Source organism: Moschus berezovskii, chromosome 2, assembly GCF_049115385.1.
Source record: "Moschus berezovskii isolate FMDL1 chromosome 2, NW_MosBer_1.0, whole genome shotgun sequence".
Classification (NCBI taxonomy): domain Eukaryota; kingdom Metazoa; phylum Chordata; class Mammalia; order Artiodactyla; family Moschidae; genus Moschus; species Moschus berezovskii.
In genome coordinates, this window is record NC_142461.1 from 51,461,568 (window position 1) to 51,487,526 (window position 25,959).

General features: G+C 37.9%; 1 protein-coding gene across 5 annotated transcripts in view; it reads right to left on the reverse strand.

The window, feature by feature from the left end:
* Nucleotides 1–25,959, reverse strand: part of CCDC150 (coiled-coil domain containing 150) — a 97,634-nt gene that overhangs the window by 60,527 nt on the left and 11,148 nt on the right. For all 5 annotated transcript variants that reach the window (XM_055398211.2, XM_088828669.1, XM_055398210.2 and 2 more), the window contains 9 exons: nt 23,641–23,709; nt 17,597–17,713; nt 16,266–16,395; nt 13,500–13,543; nt 11,434–11,526; nt 9,148–9,255; nt 4,016–4,140; nt 3,578–3,755; nt 2,644–2,712 (listed from right to left, as the gene is read on the reverse strand). In XM_055398211.2, the coding sequence (XP_055254186.1) occupies nt 2,644–2,712; nt 3,578–3,755; nt 4,016–4,140; nt 9,148–9,255; nt 11,434–11,526; nt 13,500–13,543; nt 16,266–16,395; nt 17,597–17,713; nt 23,641–23,709 (933 nt within the window). The remainder of the gene's footprint in view (nt 1–2,643; nt 2,713–3,577; nt 3,756–4,015; nt 4,141–9,147; nt 9,256–11,433; nt 11,527–13,499; nt 13,544–16,265; nt 16,396–17,596; nt 17,714–23,640; nt 23,710–25,959) is intronic.

Consider the following 25,959-nt stretch of genomic DNA (forward strand, 5'->3'; position numbering starts at 1 on the left):
CACCTGATTCCAACAGCTGACTCATTGGAAAATACCCTAATACTGGGAAAGATTGAAGGCAGAAGGAAAATAGGATGAGAGGATGAGATGGTTGGATGGCATCACCAATTCAATGGACATGAACTTGAGCAATCTCCAGGAGATGGTGAGTGCTGGGAGCCAGCGAGGGAAATCCTACCCGTGGCAAAGGTCAATTGGGGAAGAGGCCTGATGGGCAAAGGCTAATCAGGACTCGAGGAACCCCCTGGACTTACCCGAGCATCTACCCCAAAGAAAACCGGAGTCTGACTGTCTTACTATCTTACGCCTCTTACCAAGTCCTCTAATACTTACGGGGGCTTCCCCTCAACCACCTTTCTCTGAAAACATTAATTCAGAGCTGTAGTTAAAAAGTTCTCCTCGACTTAATAGGAGTGTTCGAATCCAAGCCCCTCTGATAGCTTTCTAACTTGCCCGAAAAGTTTGTCCAGGCTCTTACAACTACGAATGTGACTGTTTACAGCCTCCCAGCCATGCAAGGACAGAAAGCCTAATATTCTAAAATACAGGAATCTGTTGAAGAAGTTAAAATCATTAGAATAGTACTAAAAAATATTTCATTGTTGAATCAATGCTTGCTGCAGGTGAGAGACAGGGAAGCCTGGCGTGCTGCAGTCCATGGAGTTGTGAAGAGCTGGACACAACTTGCTGACTGAACAATAGCAAACAAGCAAGTTTAATATCTTTCAGCCTCATGAACATATACTTAGTCTACATTAAGACAAATGAAATCAGACAAGCAAAATAATTATGCTATGTTGTAATCATAAATAGCCATTCACCATAGCCATGAAATATTCACTAGCATTTTAAAGCAAAAAGTATTAATGAATGAAATTAAAAGACGCTTACTCCTTGGAAGGAAAGTTATGACCAACCTAGATAGTATATTAAAAAGCAGAGACATTACTTTGCCAACAAAGGTCCGTCTAGTCAAGGCTATGGTTTTTCCCGTGGTCATGTATGGATGTGAGAGTTGGACTGTGAAGAAAGCTGAGCGCCGAAGAATTGATGCTTTTGAACTGTGGTGCTGGAGAATACTCTTGAGAGTCCCTTGGACTGCAAGGAGATCCAACCAGTCCATTCTAAAGGAGATCAATCCTGGGTGTTCATTGGAAGGACTGATCTAAAGCTGAAACTCCAATACTTTCGCCACCTCATGCGACGAGCTGACTCACTGGAAAAGAGTCTGATGCTGGGAAGGATTGGGGGCAGGAGGAGAAGGGGACGACAGAGAATGAGATGGCTGGATGGCATCACCAGCTCGATGGACATGAGTTTGAGTGAACTCCAGGATTTGGTGATGGACAGGGAGGCCTGGCGTGCTGTGATTCATGGGGTCGCAAAGAGTCAGACACGACTGAGTGACTGAACTGAACTGAACCAATTTTCCAAATTTTAAAAAGCATATTGAAGCCACAATGATACCAGCAAAATCCTAGCCACAGGAAGTCAGCTTTATTTAAAGATCTTTTGGGTGGACTGTTTTCGAATCACTGGACATGAGTGAGTAAACCACAGAAGGTATCGCCAGCTCCAGTACAGAATTTAGCGTTTTTTCTCTCTGTAGTTCTTAAACTATAAGTTCACAGAGATGGGTCCTCCCTGGTGGCTTAGTGGTCAATAATCCACCTGCCAATGTGGGAGACACAGGTTCAATCTCCAATCTGTGAAGATCCCACATACTGCAGAGCAACTAAGCCCGTGTTCCACAACTATTGAACCTGTGCTCTAGGGCCCAGGAGCCACACCTACAGAAGCCGGTGTGCCTAGAGCCTATGCTCTGCAGTAAGAGAAGCCACTGTGATGGGAAGCCTGTGCACCCCAACTAGAGAGTAGGCTCCACTCAACCACAACTAGAGAAAAGCCCGCACAGCATTGAAGACTCAGCACGGCCAAAGATAAATAAAAATTAGTTTCTAAATAAGTTCACATATATGGTAGGTAATACGAATGCTATTTAGTTGAGCCAGAAGCCGAATAGTCGAGACTTGATGACTGTATCTGACAACTGTTGCTGGTTTTATTGAGTAGGGTGGCCTAATAGTCCTTGGTGCTCCAGATATACTCCAGATGACAACAATACATAATCCTTACTCTCTTAAATTGTGAAATGCAAACAGCAATGTTTTAAAGTTGTTTTTTTCTTCTCTATTTTGATAAGGATTGTAGCCGTTTCTCCGGCCATAGAACCAAGAAAGGGGTATCTCACAAAACTGTGAGATAAAATAAAGCCTAAATTAGCTTTATTTATTTTTTTTAAAAAAAGCACTGTCAGCAATCATCCCTCTGCTTCCCACAGGCCCATGAGCTCATTCTTGGGAGTCTTCCTAGCTAAATGTTTGGTGAACACTAGGGTCAGAGGCAGTGATGACTCACTGGCAAACACAAGATGCTCAACAAGCAAACCTTTCCCAGAAGCAGCCTTATGCTGAAGTGACTGAAGTGCTCTGAGGGCATCCAGCTTCGTAGCTTCTCTACTCCCCTACATTTTGCTATTCAACAATATAACCTGTCTCCTCACTAAGATAAGCTGATACAGCAGGCAGGAATACAGAAGGAAATAAAACATAATGACACAAAAAGAAAGAAAACGTGGAATACCTTGCTTTTTGCTAATTCTTTTTCCAAGTTGCATTTTTCTTCTGCTACTTCTTTCTCTGTTTTATTAACCTGCCCAAGAAGAGGGGAAAAAAAGGAGACCAGTCTTTTAAAAACAGTTGACAGCCTCTACTATAGCAGATACACCCTGCGTGTGAGTTAATACCTACACTGCAGAGATAGCACATCCTCTCAGAAAAGGGGCCACTCAGGGAGTCTCTGAGCCAGAGCAGGCTTCACAAATAGCCCTGAAATTAGAAAGACACGTCTGCATGTCAGACTCTTCTGGTTCCTTCCTAACTAGGAAGACAGGGCTGTTTTCCCTCACACTGTTTCTGCTACACTGTCCCACTCCCACTGGGAAAATTGATTTTTAAAATCTGACCCCTTAACTAACATGAGGATGTGTGAATGGTTAGTTAACGTTCACTAATGCCATTCTAAAGGAGATCAATCCTGGGTGTTCACTGGAAGGACTAATGCTAAAGCTGAAACTCCAATACTTTCGCCACCTCATGCGACGAGTTGACTCACTGGAAAAGACTCTGATGCTGGGAGGGATTGGGGGCGGGAGGAAAAGGGGATGACAGAGAATGAGATGGCTGGATGGCATCACCGACTCGATGGACATGAGTTTGAGTGAACTCTGGGAGTTGGTGATGGACAGGGTGGCGTGCTGTGATTCATGGGGTCTCAAAGAGTCAGACACGACTGAGCGACTGAACTGAACTGAATGCTATGTAAGGGTATACTATTTGGCACAGACTACTCACATGGCCAAAAGACATAGATTACCCACCCAAAGACTTCTTTCATGGGTAACTTAGACAAACTTCATCTGGGTTGTATTTCTTTTCTTGTCTTTTGCACTTAAAATACAATTTGAAAACAAGATCACCACCCACAACCAGGAGGTAAAAAATCTGCCTCCACCTACCTCTTTTTGAAGTCTGTCTTTCTCCTCTAGTAGAGACTTCTTCTCTTTCATTGATGCTTCCAGGTCACCTTGCAATCTTGCAATAGTGGATTCCAGCAGCTCTTTCTGGACTGTTGCCCTCTTCTCAGCCTCTTGTGCTTTCTGGATACACTGGTTATGCTCAAGGATTAAATGGTCCCTGCAGGAAGAGAACAAGGAGATATGAAAGCTAAATGAGAGCTCTTCTTTATAACTAAATGTTCTTATAGAATGTATCTCCTGCCTGAAAGCAATTACCAAAATGTTCTAACAAAATTAGTTCCGTGAGGACAGTGTCTTTACTTTTGTGGCTGGCCCAGCAAATGCAGAATCAAAACATTTGCATTAAAGATACGAAATACAAGTGCAAAAGCGAAAAGAAAAAGCAAAAAATGCAAAAGTTGCCTACACTTTACTTACAGATGCACTTGGAGTTGTGTTTTTTCATTTTGAACTGTCTGTAGCTCACTTGTGATACTGGCATGGGCTGCATCCAGCAGTAAGTTTTGTTCTTGAAATGTCTGTGTCATCATTTTCTGTTCCTCCTGAGTGTTAGAAGTAATAATAAAAGCTGAGATGCCAGAAGTCATTTGATAGGATATCATTCTAAATAACTAATCAACGATACTGATATTTACAAAAGTAAAATTTAATTTATATAAATAAAACCTGTTTTTGAAAGAATTTATCTTAATGCCCAGCTTTCTCTTTGTCCATACCCTGACTTGACCACAATTTTATCACTTTACAGCTCTTCTTGCCAACAATCAAGGTGCATCATTTACCCAGCTTGCTGCAAAATTTATAGGACTCCTAACATGAACAAATTTTCGGATACAGAACTATATTAGGTAATATTTTGATAATTTAAAATTTCAACATGGTACTATACTTTAAAAAGTAAGACAATATCAATGTATATAAAGTAAAAAAAAATCTTCCACCTCTAACTCCTCCACACCTCTTCCAAATAAGTCCACTCTCCAGGGACAATCATGTTTCACAGTTTAGTGTAAATTCTTTGGACAGTATCTGAAACTGTGCTCAGATACTGTAAAAGCAGAAGTCTGTAACTGTTTGCACAATTAATTTTTCTCTGGCTTACCATTTTTATGCATACTCCCTCCATCCACAATTTATAAAGATTTTATAAATATAGTACATGCTAATAATTATTTTGTAAACATACTTTAAAATACATTGTTTTGAACGATATTGATTACAAGGCAAATCTTCACACCTTCATACTTGATAAAACGGGATCTCACCTGTATCATATTCCAAGGTTTTAAAATGTTTATGAAAGTGTTATGTATATAAGTCACATTATTCAGTCTTTACTAAGTGGTAAATTTCATGAAAGTAAGGATGTGTCTTGTTCACTACCGTAATTCTATCCAGATCTAGTATCACAACAATACTTACATGGGTTAAACACACAATGTTTGAAATAATGAAAAATACTTATTGAGTATCTGTTAGATGCAACATACGCTTAGCACTATGGGTAATAACAAAGACATATCAGACGGTGTCCCAGGAAGAACATGACGTAGTTCAGGAAATGAGTCCCACACATAAACCACTACGACAGAATGCAGAATAAAAGGCAACATAACGTAAATTATTAGCCACCAAGTCTGGAGCGAACCTAGATTTATATCTGCTTCATCCGTACTAGCCGGGTGATTTTGGACAAGTTGATTAACTTCTCTAAACTTTTCTATTACCTGTAAAATAAGGATGACAAATATCCCTTTACATAACAGCTGCTAGGATTAAAGGAGGTAATATATGTAATCCTTAGCCCAATGATTGGTATATAAGTATGCTGAAAAGAAGAGCGAGCGAGAGAACCTTGTGATTATAGTCTGCTTAGTGTCCTAGGAGTAAAAAAAATTTGGCCTTGGGACTACAGAATGAAGCAGGGCAAAGGCTAATAGAGTTTTGCCACAAGAACACACTGGTTATAGTAAACACCCTCTTTCAACAACACAAGAGAAGACTCTACAAATAGACATCACCAGATGGTCAATACTGAAATCAGATTGATTATATTCTTTGCAGCCAAAGATGGAAAAGCTCTATATAGTCAGCAAAAACAAGACGGGAAGCTGACTGTGGCTCAGATCATGAACTCCTTATGGCCAAATTCAGACTTAACTGAAGAAAGTAGGGAAAACCTCTAGACCATTCAGGTATGAGCTATATCAAATCCCTTATGATTATACAGTGCAAGTGACAAACAGATTCAAGGATTAGATCTAACAGAGAGACTGAAGAACTATGGGCGAAGGTTCATGGCATTGTACAGGAGGCAGTGATCAAGACCATCCCCAAGAAAAAGAAATGCAAAGAGGCACAATGGTTGTCTGAGGAGGTCTTACAAATAGCTGGGAAAAGAAAAGAAGCGAAAGGCAAAGGAGAAAAGAAGAGATATACCCATTTGATTGCAGAGTTCCAAAGAATAGCAAGGAGAGATAAGAAAGCCTTCCTCAGTGATCAATGCAAAGAAATAGAGAACAACAATAGAATGGGAAAGACCAGAGATCTCTTCAAGAAAATCAGAGACACCAAGGGAACATTTCATGCAAAGATGGGGACAATTAAGGACAGAAATGGTATAGAACTAAGAGAAGCAGAAGATATTAAGAAGAGGTGGCAAGAATACACAGATGAACTATACAAAAAAGATCTTCATGACCCAGATAACCACAATGGTGTGATCACTCACCTAGAGCCAGAAATCCTGGAATGCAAATTCAAGTGGGTCTTAGGAAGTATCACTACAAACAAAGCTAGTGGAGGTGATGGAATTCCAGTTCAGCTATTTCAAATCCTAAAAGACGATGCTGTGAAAGTGCTGCACTCAATATGCCAGCAAATCTGGAAAACTCAGCAGTGGCCACAGGACTGGAAAAGGACAGTCTTCATTCCAATCCCAAAGAAAGGCAATGCCAAAGAATGCTCAAACTACCGCACAATTGCATTCATCTCACACGCTAGTAAAGTCATGCTCAAAATTCTCCAAGCCAGGCTTCAGCAGTACGTGAACCGTGAACTTCCAGATGTTCAAGCTGGATCTCGAAAAGGCAGAGGAACCAGAGGTCAGATTTCCAGCATCCACTGGACCATAGAAAAGGCAAGAGAGTTTCAGAAAAACATCTACTTCTGCCTTTATTGACTATGCCAAAGCCTTTGACTGTGTGGATCACAACAAACTGTGGAAAATTCTTCAAGAGATGGGAATACCAGACCACCTGACCTGCCTCCTGAGAAATCTGTGTGAAGGTCAAGAAGCAACAGTTAGAACTGGACATGGAACAACAGATTGGTTCCAAATGGGAAAGGAGTATGTCAAGGTTGTATATAGTCACCCTGCCTATTTAACATATACAGAGTATATCAAATGAAATGGTGGCCTGGATGAAGCACAAGCGGGAATCAAGATTGCCGTGAGAAATGTCAATAACCTCAGGTAGTCAGAGACACCACCTTTATGGCAGAAAGCAAAGAAGAACTAAACAGCCTCTTGAAAGTGAAAGAGGAGAGTGGAGAAAGATGGTTTAAAACTCAACATTCAGAAAACTAAGATCATGGCATACGGTCCCATGGCAAATAGATGGGGAAACAGTGAGTTTATTTTTTTGGGCTCCAAAATCACTGTAGATGGTGACTGCAGCCATGAAATTAAAAGATGCTTACTTCTTGGAAGAAAAGTTATGACCAACCTAGACAGCATAATAAAAAGCAGAGACATTACACTGCCGACAAAGGTCCGTCTAGTCAAAGCTATGTTTTTTCCAGTAGTCATGTATGGATGTGAGAGTTGGACTATATAGAAAGCTGAGCACTGGAAGAATTGATGCTTCTGAACTGTGGTGTTGCAGAAGACTCTGGAGAGTCCCTTGGACTGCAAGGAGATCCAACTAGTCATTCCTAAAGGAAATCAGTCCTGAATATTCATTGGAAGGACTGATGTTGAAGCTGAAACTCCAATACTTTGGTCACCTGATGTGAAGAAATGACCCATTGGAAAAGACCCTGATGCTAGGAAAGTTTGAAGGTCGGAGGAGAAGGGGACAACAAAGAATGAGATGGTTGGATAGCATCACCGACTCAATGGACATGAGTTTGAACAAGCTCCAGGAGTTGGTGATGTACAGGGAAGCCTGGCGTGCTGCATGGGGTCACAAAGAGCTGGACATGACTGAGTGACTGAACTGAACTGAGCATGGCCCTGCTCACCAGAGCAAGACCCAGTCCTTCCTATCATCAAGCTTAACAAGCCTCTTAGCCTCCTCCATCAGAGGGCAGACTGAAGAAGCAAGAAGAACCACAAGCCCACATCGGCTAGAACAAAATTCATATTACAGAAAGTTAATCAGGATGAAAAAGCGGAAAGTTACATTCCACATGAAGGGACAAGATAAAATGGCAGAAAAATAACTAAATAAAATGGAGATAGGCAACCTTCCAGAAAAAAAATTGAAAACAATGATAGTGACGATGATCCAGGATTTCAGGAAAACAATGGAGAAGATGCAAGAAATGTTTAGTAAAGACCTAAAAGAACTAAAGAACTGACAAACAGAGATGAAAACACACTAGAAGGAATCAATAGCAGAGTAACAGGCAGAAGAATGGATAAATGACTTGGAAGATAGAATGGTAGAAATCAGTGCTGCAGAACAGAATATAGAAAAAAGAATGAAAAAAAAAAAAAAGGAAGACAGCCTAAGAGACCTCTGGGACAACGTTAAATGCTCTCTCTCTCTCACCAACAGAGAGAGAAAGAACCTGAGAAGATATCTGAAGCAATAATAGCTGAAATCTTCCCTAACATGAGAAAGGAAATAGTCAAGTCCAGGAAGCACAGAGAGCCCCCATCAGGATAAACCCAGGGAGGAACATACCAAGACATATAGTAGTCAAACTGACAAAAATTTAAGACAAAGATAAAATATTAGAAACAACAAGGGAAAAACGACAAATAACATACAAGGGAACTCCCATCAGATTATCAGCTGATTTCTCAACAGAAACCCTACAAGCCAGAAGGGAATGCCACAATATGTTTAAAGTCATGAAAGGGAAGAACCTACAACCAAGAATACTCCACCCAGCAAGACTCTCAGATTTGATGGAGAAACCAAAAGCTTTCCAGACAAGCAAAAGTTAAGAGAATTCAGCGCCACCAAACTAGCTTTACAACACATGCTAAAGGAACTTCTCCAGGAAGGAAACACAAAACAAGGAAAAGATCTACAGAAAATAAACCCCAAACAATTGAGAAAATGGTAACAGGATCATACATATCGATAATTACTTTCAATGTAAATGGATTAAACGCACTAACCAAAGGACACTGGGTGGAAGAAAACAAGTGTACATAACTCTGTTTGACTCCCCCAAACTGTATGTAATTTTTTTATATTGTTAAGTTAATCATGTTTCCATTATGGCTTACAACTGTAATTACATTTTTTGTTTGGCTATTGATTATGGAAACTAATAAGCATCTTTTACTACTGTGAAAAAAAAATAAATACCTGCAGAATGGCTTGGTGGTCAGCAATGATTCTGGTATTTTCCATTTTAACAGTCTGAAGCATGCTGCTCAATTCTGAACACTTTCTGGTCAGTTGGTCATTCAAAATCTAAGACAACATATATAGCAAATCACAGATCTCTCCAATAAATAATTATTTTTACTTATGCATCATTATTTTTAACAATTACATAGTATTTCATAGTATTTCACCATACATGTGAACTTTATTTAACCCAATGGATATTTAATTATAAAATACTTTCAAATATTTGGAATCACCATCCTAAATAATTCTGAATTAAAAGGAGAAATTTGTTGATTTGGTAGAACTACTGAAGCATTTGGCAGTTTACCAATCTTTTGTTCTTTTGCATTTTGCATGCCAGTCAATCGGAGCAAGATCTACAGAATGAGATTTACAATGTAGATGCATGGTCAATGTGATACAAATCCATTCCCAAAATTGGATGACGAGTTTTTAGAATTGTTTAGCTGATAACACAAAATAGCTAAGCTCCTTCATCACCAATTACAGTATTCAAAAAAGCAAAATACAGATGACTGTACCATTTCATAGGATTAATCTTCCAAAATGAAACAGAAGTCTTTTGTGCAACACATCGATTAAACATGTAGTTTGTTTATAATTCTTTTGTCCTTTTGGTATTTTTAAATTTGTATTCCTATGGAAAATATTTATCTTAATTCTCAGTTATTTTTGCAAAGTATATTTGGTAAGGATATTATGTTTTAATATACAAGTTCTTTAAGGATTAGGCAAATAACTCTGAAGAATTAATAGAAATAACCTTCAAAAATTAGTAACAAGAAAGGAGAGATAGATGAAAGACTATGTGGACAGCATCATAAGCAGTGTGTAAAGCAAAGTAGATAGAAACACACTATGGAATATTTTAAAGTCATAACCAGACGTACAAACTATTCATTGAGGAACAACTTGAGAAGTGAGACAGAGGAGAATTCTTACTCTTTGAAAAGAAATAGCTTATTTTCTTTAGAGTTAGATTGCTGGGCTCAAATTCCAACTGTGTCACATATTAGTTATATTATTAAACCTCTCTGTATATCAGCTTTCTTACCTTTAAATGAGAAAAATAATAGTTTCTGTAGTAGTGCTATTGAGAGGACTACAATTTGTTAGTAACAGTATACAGTATGGGTTTGGTAAATCTTAACTATCATTTATAGTAAGAGTAGTAGTATAGAGCTGGACCATAAAAAGGCTAAGCACCGAAGAATCGATGCTTTTAAACTGTGGTTCTGAAGAAGACTCTTGACAGTCCCTTGGACAGCAAGATCAAACCAGTCAATCCTAAAGGAAACCAGCCCTGAATAGTCACTGGAAGGACTGATGCTGAAGCTGAAGCTCCAATATTGTGGCCACCTGATACAAAGAGCCCAGTCATTGGAAACAACCCTGAGGCTGGGAAAGATTGAGGGCAGGAGAAAAAAGGGATGCCAGAGGATGAGATGGTTGGATGGCATCACTGACTCAACAGACATGACTTTGAGCAAGTTTCAGGAGACAGAAAAGGACAGGGAAGCCTAAGGTGCTGCAATCCATGGGGTCACAAAGACTCAGAGATGACTTTGTGACTGAACACAGTAGTTACTGTTATCACTACTTTATGAAAGAATACATTTTGTATTTTCTTTATCATAAAGAGCATAGCAACACTATGATCCTAACACTGAAACGTCAAATTGTACTAACAAAAAGTTCTTTCAATTGATCAACACTATTTCATTGGGCCCTATGAGAAATAACATGGTTTCCTGTATAGGTGGTGACTCCTCTCCATACACACGCATATACATAAAACTTTAGCTGAATTTGGGGACCACCATCCCACATTAAATGATTTCATACACCTCCAATATCAGCAATTATTTATTAGGTTTTTACTGTGCTTTGACAAAGAAGACATAAAGAAAGAATAAGACACAGCCTTTGGGACTGAACTGCTTAGAAGTTCAATGGGGGAAATAAAACACATATATTTAATGAGTAAATTAGTCAGCACACAAAGTATAGACTAGTGCATGATATAACAGTGTATCTCAGATACCTATGTATCACAGGAATTTAGAGAATTCCTAAATGGGAATTGGAGTTAATTTGATGATGCTTCATAAATGAAACAAATCTTAAGGAAATAACAATTTTAGATGATGGCAATGGTATGAATTTATGTAACCAGGATTATTCTTACTTAATTGAACAAAATTAACGTCTAAACATTAGAGAAACGGGAAGATTTACCTGTGCTTTTTCTGATGCTTCATGAAGAGATACTATTTCAGACCTCAAATATGCATTTCCTTCATGTTCCTTATTAAAAGACATCTGTATATTCTATAGGGAAAAAAATAATTTCTCATTTTCTATGTGTAAGAGTTATTACACATACCTCTATCAAAATACCCATTCTGTACTGTAGCCAGTACCAGTTCAGGTTCTAATGATACACATAGAAAAGGACTTTTTAAAATTTTGGTATCTTCAACTCCCAAACTTCTATTTATAAGTTATCAAAAGGATTTATTAAAAATATTTTCATACTGGGATTCCAATTAGAAAGAGTTTGCCTAGAAATCTGAATTAGAAAAAACAAACCTTGCTATTTACCTAGTATTCATATGTCAAGAAAACTATATTAAGATGAAATATTTGTTAGTTTAATTACATACACATTTCTCTTAAGTAGCAGTAACATCTTATTATTTCAAAGAAACAGATACAAGGATCTTTTCAAATTATAAGTAGAGGAAGATATTTTCATCAAGGAATACCTGTGGAGCAGAAGAAAGCACCTTCATTCTGTGAAAAAAAATGTTCTCTTTAAGATGAGGAAAGGTGATAGGGATGTGAGCTGTGGGATGGTTTACCTAGCCAGTACTTAAGTCAAATGGGGATGAACTAAGTCCTCTTCCTTCACTTTTCTAGTTTTCCAGAAGAAGCATCAAGAAAAGTAAACATCATATAACATCTACACCATGAGACTGATTTAGAAATATTTTAAGATATAAAAGTAGTAACATTTATTTCTTTTATTTTTTATTGTAGTAAAATACACATAACAAAATTTATCATTTTAACCACTTTTAAAATCTTTTTAATGAAATGTCTTTTTTAAATTGAAGTATAGTTGATTTACAATATTGTTAGTTTTAGTGATTCAGTTATATATAAATGTTATATATTTATTCAGTTATATATAAATGTTATATATTCAGTTATATAAAAATGTTTATATTAACATTCTATATTATATATATAATGGTTAATTATAAATGGTTATATATATATTTCTACACATAACATTCTATACTATATATAGTATATACATGTTACTATATATTATATTGATATATTATGTATATTATATACACATAATATATATTGTTTATATATTATGTATATATGCATAATGCATTATATATTAACATACACACATATAATGTATATATATTATGTACACAATAATATATACATATACAATAAGAATATAGAATAATATATACATTCTTTTTCAGACTATTTTCCCTTATAGGGGGAAGGGTGCTGCTGCGACTGCTAAGTCACTTCAGTCGTGTCCGACTCTGTGCGACCCCATAGACGGCAGCCCACCAAGCTCCCCTGTCTCTGGGATTCTCCAGGCAAGAATACTGGAGTGGGTTGCCATTTCCTTCTCCAATGTGTGAAAGTGAAAAGTAAAGTGAAGTCACTCACTCGCGTCTGACCCTTAGTGACCCCACGGACTGCAGCCTACCAGGCTCCTCCATCCATGGGATTTTCTAGGCAAGAGTACTAGAGTGGCTTGCCATTGCCTTCTAGGGAAGGATAAATTAGGAGGTTGGGATTAACATAAAATAACAACCAAAAATGACCTACTATATACATAGCACAGGGAACTATACTCATTTTTACCATTTTTAAGTGTACAGTTCACTTAAAAATATTTCTTTTGTTTAGTTCATCAGTATTAAGTACATATATTCATGATATTGAGCAGCCATCAACAAAAATAGTTAATATTTCTTACATATTATTAAAAAGACTTCATTACAGTTCATTGACAATAGGTATAAAATGCAACTACATCTTATTTTTGCCAATTTACCTTTTTTCAAATTATAATAATCTGCATGAAATAATTTATTTCATAATAACTGTTGATAACAGTTCTGGATATAAACTCATATACACTGAAACTTTTAATAAAGATTTTAGAAGAATCAGAAGGACTATAAACCAACATGAATGAGGAAATATTACTTAGTGAAGAGATGAAAGAAAACCTCTGTACTCTAAACCTCTAAACTTACCTGATTTTCTTCAACCAACTTGGAAATGATGTCGTCTCTAGAAACTAAAGAAAACAGTTCACATAACTAAGATGTTAATAACTTACAACTACATTGAAATAACATGGTATTTTTTCCCAAGAAATTTTCATTTTTAAAAAAAGATTTTTAGTATTTTGTATTTTGCAGAAATAATCAGAACGCCAGTATTTCTATCATGTTTCTATAGACTTGAAACTAAATCATGGAAAACTAGTCCACAGTCACACGCAATGGTAATTGAGGTCCCATTTTACTCAATACACAGATAATGACTAGTTTCTGAGGATTTCAAGCTGGAGAGGCAAACGATCAAAAGCTGTTGTTAGATTACTCGGATGAAGGCTCCATAAAGATAGGGAGATCAGTTTAGCAGCTGTTGCAGTAACCAAAGGGTAAAACAATGAAATCTGGCTCTAAAGTAATGACAACGGGAATGCAGAAGAGTAAGCAGAAGATTGTCAGGACTTGGTGACTGACCAGTGAGGTGAAGGCAACAGAGGAGTCAAGAAAATTATCTAGTGTGCAGCCCTGGACAGCGGAGTGGATGATGGATCTAACTAAATACAGAATTCAGGGCAAGGAGCAGGTTTGGGAGATACAGTGAGTAAAAATGACTCCAACACTTAAGCTTTCATCATGTATTTTGAGGTATCTGCAAGGTATCTGGAACTCAGGAGGATGATTTGAGGTGCGGGAGGCGGGGGGGATTTGAAACCAGAGAGTCTGTATATATAGTGAAAAGCAAACCAAAGACAAAAATAGGGAAACAGTTTGGCATTTCCTTCTCTAGGCGATCTTCCCAACCCAGGGATGGAATCCGAGTCTCCTGCATTAGAGGTCAGATTCTTTACCACCGAGCCACCAGGGAAGCCAAAAGATGTAAACTCTTCTGAGATTAATATTTGGCTTCACAGAAAATTCACAAAGATCTGTTAGTTTTGTCACTTAAGTATTTAAAGCCAATTATAAAACACATAAAAATTCACATTTACAATATACTCAGCAAAAGTATACTTCTTGAAAATGAGTCCAAGACTTATCTTAAATAAACTCTAATTTAACGTATGTGAAGGATCAAAAAGGTAAACTATATGATCTTATCTTGGAAATTCCACTAGTCAAAGAAAGAATCAAAGGGGAAAGTTTATTCTATTTAGGAGAACAATGTAATCACTTTAGTGTGTGTGTATTCATGTACACACATATATATACATGTTTATTGCTAATAATAAAAAGGTACATTTTAAAATTCACTGAAGCAAATATCTAAAGGCATTCCTTTTATAACTATCAATATTTGTATTTTTAAGTAATTGCATGAGTGTAAAGAATCTATTATTCAATATGAAGCATACAGTCGATATTGAGACAGGTCTCCTTTTCTTTATGTTAGTTTGAATTTTTTTAATGGTCTTTCATATATTCTTTAAAAATTCAAAAGGGAAGCATTAATCTATCAAGAAAGAAACATTTTTTAAAAATCACTTAATCAGAGGGACAACTAATATAACAGAAATATCTGTATTTTAGTCCCAGCTATTCTATTTATTGGGGGTCCTTCGATATACAGCTTTTTATTCTTTTGTAGAATGGGGTATATTTTATCTTTCTCACAAGTTTGCTCTAAGGCTCAAATGGAATACTATCATAGTATCGTAAAATGTAATGTGTGTTTTTGTAAGTATGCAGTCATAGGAAGACAAACTTATCCTGGGGCATTATCAGTGAGAACTTTACAGAACAATTCACTACTTGACAACAATTCACTACTTCAACTACTACTTGACAATTCACTACTGTATGGCAAAAGAGTACCTTCTGCTAAAAGCAGCAAGTAAAACCATTCAATGGATTACTCTTTGCTCTTTTTTTTAAAATTTCATTTCTCTTTCAGTATTCCCCATCCTCATTACAGCCACACTGTAGAAGCCGCACTGACAAGAACACTGGGTTTGGAATTAAAAGATCCAGTTTAGGCCTCACTTCACTATTTATTCATCCTGTAACTCTGGAAAGTATAGGTAGTTTTGTGTATTACCTGAGATAATTTTTGTGAAAGCCGTATTTAAACCATGAAGTGTTATTTACTTGTGTGGCACTGCACTGGAACTCTGATTTCTACAGTGAGATCTATTTGAAAACTGCCTTTATAATTATATATTAACAAACAGCAGTCTGATAAAGGATGTTGGATTGGAAGAAACATGTCTCCAAGCACCCTGGGATCAAGTCTAGACACTTCCATTTTCTAGCTTTGTCATCTTTAAGGAATCTTTAAAAAAAAAAAAAAAAGGTGTTAAATGAGTTAATCTAAGCTCTGTCTATAGTACCTTACAACCATCCACTTCTACAAATATAAGTTAACAAAACTAGACTGATAACCTAAGAATGGAGAATCTGACATGATAAATGGTTAGAATCAGTAACTCAGCAAGGATTAATGGCCTCATTTCCTTATTAGCACTCTATAACCCAACATTCAATCTAGATTTATAGAACCCAAACAGTCCCAAGTCCACAAACAATTAAATAAACTTGGTAAAAATCTAAATAATTAGTTTAAAATTAAGAGGGTCAAATTCTAGTTTTTTCCCCTCAGTGCCACGGATAGATAGTCAGCAATTTTTTACATTCTGTGGGAATACCAATATCACTGGCCACTATAAGAATTTGGAATCTTGAAAGCTTTTGCACAAAATCTCAACAAACTAACAAAAGTGTAGCTTCCAGCATCTATTTTCCTACCTAGGTCAGACTTGAGCTGTGAGGAAGCGGTCTCCAACTCTCCTTTCTGTTGCTGCTCCTGTGCCAGTAGTTGTTGGGTGGTCTGAATAGAACTGCGTAGGGCAACACAGTTCTCCTGCAAAATCTGCACCTGAAATTGTGCAAAAAACCCTCCTTTTAAGCTATCTTACAGCACATGTGTAAAGCAGATTTTCTGAATGTTACTGGAGGAAGAAGCAGCGTTTTTATGTTCAAGATCTCAGCAGAGTACAGTGTCCTACAGTGGGGCCATCCAGGAGACGTCTGTGCACTCAACACAGCAGGCACCAGCTCAGGATCAACTGGTGAGCACCCAAAATGTGGCCAGGGTGAGGAATTGAACCTTTAATTTTATTTAACTAATTCAAACTTAAATAACCACATGTGGTTAATGGCCTCTATATTGGCAGTATAAATTATAGCAATAACGGATCATCTGCAAATTCCTTAAGTAGAATCCTTTTAATAATTCCACTGTTAGGGACAGTACTGCTTAAAATAATAAACATTACATAATCTAATTATAGGTATTAGGATTTGAAGCTACGAATTGCCTTGGGTGCTTGCAATTCAGAAACTTCTAAATTACATATGAGTGAGTGAACTTGAGTGACACACTAAGTCATGTCTGACTCTTCATGATCCCATGGACTGGAGCCTGCTGTGGAATTCTCCAGGCAAGAATACTAGAGTGGGTGGCCATTCCCTTCTCCAAGGAATCTTTCTCACCCAGGGATCAAACATGGGTCTCTGGCACTGCAGGCAGATTCTTTACAATCTGAGCCATACACATAGGTACTTCAAATAACTTTTGGAGGCAAAAATATTATGCTAAAATAAATAACGAGAACTGAAAACGGCAATGCAAACATGTTCCTGATTACTTGACTTACTGGTATTCTTTGCTTCAAATGTCAACTCGGTTTAGTCCTTCTTTTCTATCTACATCATGTACATATAATACGAGACTAGGGCAATACCTTCCAAAATCAATTCCTGGAACACAGAGTATGTGGTAGGGGGAATGATTCCCTCCCAGGAGCTAAGAGTTCACCTCTATAACGCATAATAACTTCTTTGTCCTTTGCTTCCCCATTCATAAAGTAAGAGTATTGGACTGAATGGCATCAGAGTCCTTATTTTGGACTAAAATTTTTAAAATTGTAGTAAGAATGTTAAAAGAGGATTACTAAAGAAAAGAATTTAATCAATCTAGAGGAAATTAGCAAAACTATCGGTTTGTAGCCAAAACACTGTCTTTTCCCTTTTGGTTTCACTTCCCCAACATAAACAAGGAGGGAAAATCTCACTACCTGTTTCCGTTCCACCTCCACTGTTGATTCCATTTCTTGTATTCTGAGTAGCAAGGCTGATCCAGATTTCTCAAGAGATTCCCTTAGGTGCTTCTCCTGGGACAGTTGCCTCCTTAGCTACAGAGTAACACTGCAGTTAGGTGAGACCAAGGGAACTTCATAGCAGTTTAACAAAGATCAAAGTCACCATGAAAAGTTTACAGACATACCATCTCACTCCCATTCTTCATACATTTCAGTTCAGTTCAGTTCAGTCGCTCAGTCGTGTCCGACTCTTTGCGACCCCATGAATCACAGCACGCCAGGCCTCCCTGTCCATCACCAACTCTCGGAGTTCACTCAAACTCATGTCCATCGAGCTGGTGATGCCATCCAGCCATCTCATTCTCTGTCGTCCCCTTCTCCTCCTGCCCCCAATCCCTCCCAGCATCAGAGTCTTTCCCAGTGAGTCAACTCATTGCATGAGGTGGCCAAAGTATTTATGACTACCCAAAAACACGTTTTTGTTTCTCCCCAAGAGTCTGATGCTAGGAAGGATTGGGGGTGGGAGGAGACAGGGACGACAGAGAATGAGATGGCTGGATGGCATCACCAGCTCGATGGACATGAGTTTGAGTGAACTCTGGGAGTTGGTGATGGACAGGGAGGCCTGGCGCGCTGTGATTCATGGGGTCGCAAAGAGTGGGACACGACTGAGCGACTGAACTGAACTGAACTGAATGGTTAACTTTCTAAGAAATGCAGAGTCAAATTTGTTACCCTCACCATCCTACTACGTAAGTCTGTTTTCCAAACTGCAGTCAAGACTCATTTGTAAGTTGCAAGAAGCATTTGAAAAGTGGGGCAAAAAAGAACACAAAGAAAATACTGGAGCACACAGCAAGTAGTGAGTACTGCTTCATGAAACGTCTATGTATGTTGCTGCTGCGTAAAATATGTCAGAAGTTTGAAAAACATGAATACATCTTAATGTATTTTCTATATTTAACTCTATTTTTCTATAATTTGATTTCTTCATCTATATATGTGTGTATATAAATATTTTTTATCCCATAATATTATAAACATTTCTCTGAAAGCTGTTTTAATTATGTATTGGATTTTTTTGTGTTAGAATTTAAAGATCAGAACAAATACTGAAGTAGTTGTTAAGTAGCAGACAAAAATAACATTCAAGAATTTGAGTACATTGACCTTATTTCTATCCATAAATGACTATGAGTCAGATAAAGATACAAAGAAGGTTAAGTTTTTTTTTCCTTCTTTCCAATTTAAGTGGAAACTGAAGGTGGAACTAGTGGTCAAGAACCCACCTGCCACTGCAGGAGACATAGGAGACTCTGGTTCATTCCTGGGTGGGGAAGGTCCCCTGGAGGAGGGCATGGCAACCCACTCCAATATTCTTGCCTGGAGAATCTCCATGGACAGAGGAGCCTGGGAGCTACAGTCCATGGGGTTGCAAGGAGTCAGACGTGTCTGAAGCAACTGAGCATGCATGCATTCCTTTTATAAACTGATATTAACTTGAAAGAAATTCTATTTTTAAACCCCAGTAAAGACAACTTGAGTATATAACTCTTTCTACATTGTACATATGTAATTTATATGTGTCTTCTTGAAGGATGGTATATTTTACAGTTTTTAAAAAGTTTTTAAAAGTGAAAAAGATGAAAAGTATGTTGACATGAAACTGTTACAAGATAGACTGTTTTGGAAATGTTCTATGATTTTCTTAACCATACACCTAATACTGAACATCTGGACATTTCCAGTGTCTTGCTATCCCATACTGCTCTGCTGAAAATGATTGTGAATAAACCTTTCACTGAATTTCTCATTATTTCCTTGAGATAAATCCTACAAAAGGAATTACTAGGTTAAAAGTATAAACACTATACTATTTTAGACTTTTCATACATTTTGTAATTATTCTTCCAATCGTACTTTCTTATCAGCAGTATCTGAATAAATGTCATCAGCACAAGATTATCACATTCTTAAATCTTTGCTAATCTAATAAATAAAAAGCAATATCTTCATATTTTTTTCATTTCTTTGGTTCCTAGTGAGATTAAAATTTTCCAATATGGTTATTAGTTCTTCACATCTTTTCTGAACTGTTCTTATCCTTTGCCCACTGATTTTGAGGTTTTCAAAGTCACTTAAAGTTCTTTAAAAGGTACGATTATTAACTGTCTAATTTCATTATGTTTTGTTTTTTTACATGTATAAGATTTTAATTTTTATATAGTCAAACCAACTAAGCTTTTAATAATCCTGTTCAAGTTTCAAAATTCCTTCCTTAACCATGATCAGTTAAATACTAGTTTTATTTAAGGATGAGTCATAGTTTTTGCCTTTGGCTGTACTTTTCAGGTTCTATTTCAGTATCAGATTACAACCACTTTATAATTTGAGAGAAGTATCATATACTCTTCTAAGCTCTACATCAAATTATACAGTATAATTCGCTCAAGATATAATATAAGTGCCTAACAAAAGGAATCTTTATTTGATCATTATACTACTGAGATACTAATTCCTAAAACTTTATTAAGGGCAATCAGTTAATCTATTTCATGTTTATCAGAATCAGATTTTATATATATATTTATCTCTTAGAAAGGATACATACTGCATTTACTCTATTCTTTGTATAGGTTATGGGTTGAACTGTATGCCCCCAAAATTCATATGTTGAAGCCACAACCCCGGTACCTCAAAATATGACCATAAATGGAGATGAAGTCTTTAAAGGGTCATTTCAGTAATGAGGTCACTGAGGTGGGCCCTAATCCAACGTGACTGGTGTCCTTAAAAGAGGAAATATGTACACAGAGATACCAGGGATGTGTGCACAGAAAAAAGACCATGTGAGGACACAGAGAAAAAGGCAGCCATCTGCAAGCCAAGGAGAAAGGACTCAAGAAAAAACCAAGCCTCCTGATATCTTCATCCGGGACTTGTTGCCTCCAGAACAGTGAGACAAAAACTTCCATTATTTAAGCCACGTGTGTGGCAGTGTGTGGTAGCCCCAGCAGAATACACCCTCCTTGTTCCACATACCCTCAAGACATTCATGTTTGACTCATACAGTCCTTCTTCAGGTCCTCAACGAGTTCAATGAAAACTCAAGATTTTACCAAAGCACCAAGAATTAAGACTTTTCCAATAAAAACAATGCTAAGTGGCAATCCAAGGGAGAAAGGATAGTTTTTTTCAACAAATTGGTGAACAAACTGGACATACATACACAACAAACTGGACATACACAAACTCATACAAAGAATCTAGATACAGACCTTACACCTTTCACAAAAGTAGCAATTCAAAACCTAAATGTAAAATGCAAAGCTATACAATTTCTAAAAGATAATACTGCAGAAAAATCTAGGTGACTATGGGTTTGGCAATATTTTAGATATAATTACCAAAAGTATAATTCATGAAAAAAGTGGTAAGTTGAACTTTATTAAAATGAAAAGCTTCTGCTCTGCAAAAGACACTGTTAAGAGAAAAGACAAACTATGGATTGGGAGAAAATATTTGTAAAACACATATGGATAAAGGACTGGTATCCAAAATACAAAAGGAAGTCCTAAGACTCAACAATAAGATTAAAAAGGCCCAGCTACAAAATGGGGAAATGGTCTAAGATACCTCACCAAATAAGATAAATAGATGGCAGATAAACATATGAAAAGATGCTAAATATCACATCATCAGGGAACTGAAAATTAAAACAAAATACCACTATACATACACCTATTAGAATGGTAAAAACTCAAAACACCGACTACACCAAACGCTGGTGAGGATGTGGGACAATAGAAACTCTCATTCATTGTTGGTGGAAGTGCAACATGGTACAGTCACTGCAGGGCAGGTTGGCAGCTTTTTAGACATATAAAAACAAGCTTACCATATGATCCATCAATCATGCTCCTATGTATTTATCCAAACAAGTTAACAACATGTCCAAAAAACAAAAAAAGACCCGCACATGAATATTTATAGCAGTTTTACTCATGATTGCTAAACTTGGAAGGAACCAAGACATCCTTCAGTAGGTGAATGGATAAACTTTGGTACATCCAGACAATTGATTATTCTTCAGTGATAAAAATAAATGATCAAACAATGAAAAGACATGGAGAATTTAAATGCATATGCTAAACAAGTGAAAGAAGGCAGTCCAAAAAGGCAACATATTGTATGATTCCAACTACAGAGACAGTGAAAAGATCCATAGTTGCCAGGTGCTTGGGAAAAAGCGGGTGGTGGTGATGAGTGTGTAAAGCAGAGGGTATTTTTAGGGCAGTGAAGTGAAACTCTTTTGTATACTGTAATGAATTAAAAAATGAAACAATCTAAACTGTGGACTTAGTAATAATGTATCAATTCTGGTTCATAATCAAATATAACAAATCAAAGGCACCAGACTAATACAAAATGTTAATAATAGTAGAAACACTCGGGATAGGGAGAAAGGGTATATGGGAACTCTGCTTATGTGCAATTTTTCTAAAAACTTAAAACTGCTCAAAAAATTCTATTAAAATATCCAAAGTATTTTTTTTAATGTGAAACAATATAGTCCAGCAATGAACAATAATGCTTTTATCAGTGCTGCTGCTGCTGCTAAGTCACTTCAGTCGTGTCCGACTCTGTGTGACCCCATAGACCGCAGCCCACCAGGCTCCCCCGTCCCTGGGATTCTCCAGGCAAGAACACTGGAGTGGGTTGCCATTTCCTTCTCCAATGTGTGAAAGTGAAAAGTGAAAGTGAAGTCGCTCAGTCGTGTCCAACCCATAGCGACCCCATGGACTGCAGCCTACCAGGCTCCTCCATCCATGGGATTTTCTAGGCAAGAGTACTGGAGTGGCTTGCCATTGCCTTCTCTGTAATTGCTGGTAAATAAAGCACTTCACATAAGCAAATGTTCCAGATATAGCTACACTTACCACCTTAAGCAAACTAAATTTTAAAAATTTATAATTTTTAAAATAGTATATCTATTTCTGTTTTGTAGAACAGAATACTTCAAATATAATTTGATCCTTTTGATTTGGACTAATGTCAATTATTCTGTCAGGGAATACTGAGGTTTTCAGGACACTGTCAGGGTGTATTGAGTTAGTAATTCTGACTCTTCCCACTGTTTTCAGCTGCAAATTTTTAGTCCAACAACTTTTAGTAGCCACCTACTTCATAATTCCAATCTGTTTTCTACTTAAATAGAGACTGAAATGAAAGTTATAAGGTAAAATTAGATGAGCAGATTTATTAAAAGCTTTTTATTTTAAATGTTGAAGGATGATGAAGAAGTCGCTAGTCGTGTCCAACTCTTTGCGGCCCCGTGGACTGTAGGAGCCTACCAGGCTCCTCTGTCCATGGGATTTTCCAGGCAAGAGTACCAGAGTGGGTTGCCATTTCCTTCTCCAGAGGATCTTCCCAACCCAGGGATCGAACCCGGGTCTCCCGCATTGTAGGCAGATACTTTACTGTCTGAGCCATTCAGTTCAGTTCAGTTCAGTTCAGTCGTTCAGTCGTGTCCGACTCACCGCGACCCCATGAATCACAGCACGCCAGGCCTCCCTGTCCATCACCAACTCCCGGAGTTCACTCAAACTCATGTCCACAGAGTTGGTGATGCCATCCAGCCATCTCATTCTCTGTCGTCCCCTTCTCCTCCCGCTCCCAACCTTTCCCACAATCAGAGTCTTTTCAGTTAATGTAAAAGGTCTTTGTGGGAAGGGGTCCACTAACTCTAGTGGACAGGCAACCGCATGAGTTCCATGGTTACTGTTTCCCTCCTGACTCAGAGAGCACTTTTTATTTCAGTTTTTATAGCATTATTAAGGTGAAAGGAAGTCTTAATGTCATATAAACGCAGGCATAACTTCAAGCAGCATATTTAAAAAATCTTCCTGAGAGTCACATTTTCTTCTTCAGTGGTTTCTTCTCACTCTATTCACTTTCTTGACGTCCCCCTCTACAATTCCAATGCCCCCTCCACTCCCTCAGCATCCTTTTTACCTTACCTCTTGAATTTTAAGGTTCATTTTACGTTTTGTGGTCTTCAGTTCCTCTTCAATAATAGCTGCATTCTTCTAAAAACAGAAGTAGAAGAGGTTCTAAAATCTGATAGGAATAAACTGTCCATAGGTATATCAAATCTAGACTTTTGGGGAAACTCCATAAAAGCTATTCTGACTACAGCTATAAATACTTCTTAATATGAATCTAAAGAAATTATTACAATGAGATATTTAAAGTTATTTTATTACTTTGATTCATGACTTCTATCATTTTCCCTTTTAGATCATTAAAAAATGATTAGTCACAGATACCTCCTATGTAAAATTCAATCATCAGAGGAAAACCTGATGATATTTTTCTTATAGGATATATTCCTTTTTTTTTTTTTTAAAGTACTCTATTTCTTCTAGGGCTTCCCTGGTGGCTCAAAGGTAAAGAATCCGCCTGCCAAGGCAGGAGAGGTGGGTTTGATCCCTGGGTCAGGAAGATCCCCTGGAGAAGGAAATGGCAACGCACTCCAGCATTCTTATCTGGGAAATCCCACAGACAGAGGAGCCTGGCAGCATACAGTTCATGCTGCTAAGTCGCTTCAGTCGTGTCCGACTCTGTGTGACCCCATAGATGGAAGTCCACCAGGCTCCCCCGTTCCTGGGATTCTCCAGGCAAGAACACTGGAGTGGGTTGCCATTTCCTTCTCCAATGCATGAAAGTGAAAAGTGTAAGTAAAGTTGCTCAGTCGTGTCCGACTCTTAGCGACCCCATGGATTGGAGCCTATCAGGCTCCTCCATCCATGGGATTTTCCAGGCAAGAGTACTGGAGTGGGGTGCCATTGCCTTCTCCATGGGGGGGTCACAAAAAGTCAGATACAACTTAAGAGACTAAAATAACAAACATCATTTCTTCTAGTCTCAAATATCCTTAGGAGTTGAGGATGAAAAACATAGCTTTCACTATTCATTCTTTCGTATTATTATTAATGGCACCACAATCTAAGATGTAAAACCTCAGTCATCTATGCCTTCTTCCCTACCTTGAGTCCCTGCCCAATACCATATTCTAGCATACCTTTCTTTTCAAAATGCCACAACTGTAGTTCAGACCTAATAAGGTCTATTCCTCAAATAATGCAATGGATTCCTAACCAGTTTTCCTGTCTCCAATCTCTCCTCCTGTAATTGATACTCTATACCAGGGATCCCCAACCCCCTGGGGCCATGGACCAGTACTGTGGGGTGTGAGAAACTGGGCCACACAGCAGGAGGCGAGCATTGGGTAAGGGAGCGAAGCTTCCTCTGTGTCTACAGCCGCTCCCCATCACTCACCTTACTGCCTGAGCTGTGTCCTGCCAGATCAGCGGCAGCATTAGATTCTCACAGAAGGATGAACCCTACCATGAACTGCACGTGAGGGATCTAGGTTGCATGCTTCTTAGGAGAACCTAATGCCTGACGATCTGAGGTGGAGGTGCTAACAATGGAGAGAGGCGCAAATACAGCTGATCAGCAGCACAGTCAATGTGCTTGAATCATCCTGAAACCATCCCCATGGAAAAACCATTCCCTAGTGCTAAAAAGGCTGGGGACTGCTGTCCTATACTATTTCTGGATTAGTCTTCTTATTTTCATTATGTCACTTTCTTATCTCTGGAGAAGGAAATGGCAACCCAATGCAGTACTCTTGCCTGGAAAATCACATGGATGGAGGAGTGTGGTAGGCTACAGTCCATGGGGTCGCAAAGAGTTGGACACGACTTCACTTTCACTTTCTTATCAAAAATCTTAGTCACTCCCCCCTAAGACCAAGCCCAACTACTTGATGACTCTTGATTCTGAGATCCTTTACGAAGTTAGCCCTAGCTGATTTCCAACTTACTTCACACAAACAAATCTTCACTCTGGTCAGGCTAGCCTACGCATCTCCCCCTAACTGCACCCAGCAGAAAGATGCAGGTTCAAATCTGAGATACAGGAAGAATACAGGGAAGTGTGATCTCAGAGAAGTGACCTCTCTCTGGGCCCCAGTCTTCTTATCACTAACATAAGGACAATAACATCCTACACCTTGAGGTTTTGCAGAGATTAAGCAAAGTAACATGTTTTAAACAAAACAATCTCTGTTATACTGCCTGGCCTATGGAGGGAAGACAAATTTCTTTCCTTAGTCTTTATTTTTTGCTGCCTCTCTGAGTGCTCTTTGAAATGCCCACACCTCTCTGCTTTACCTGCTAAAGGTTCAACTCAGGTCCTGTCTCTTCTTTGAAGCCTAGCCTAATCTGTTCTAGAGAAGACATGTACATCTACTCAAACCCACCTGAACATAA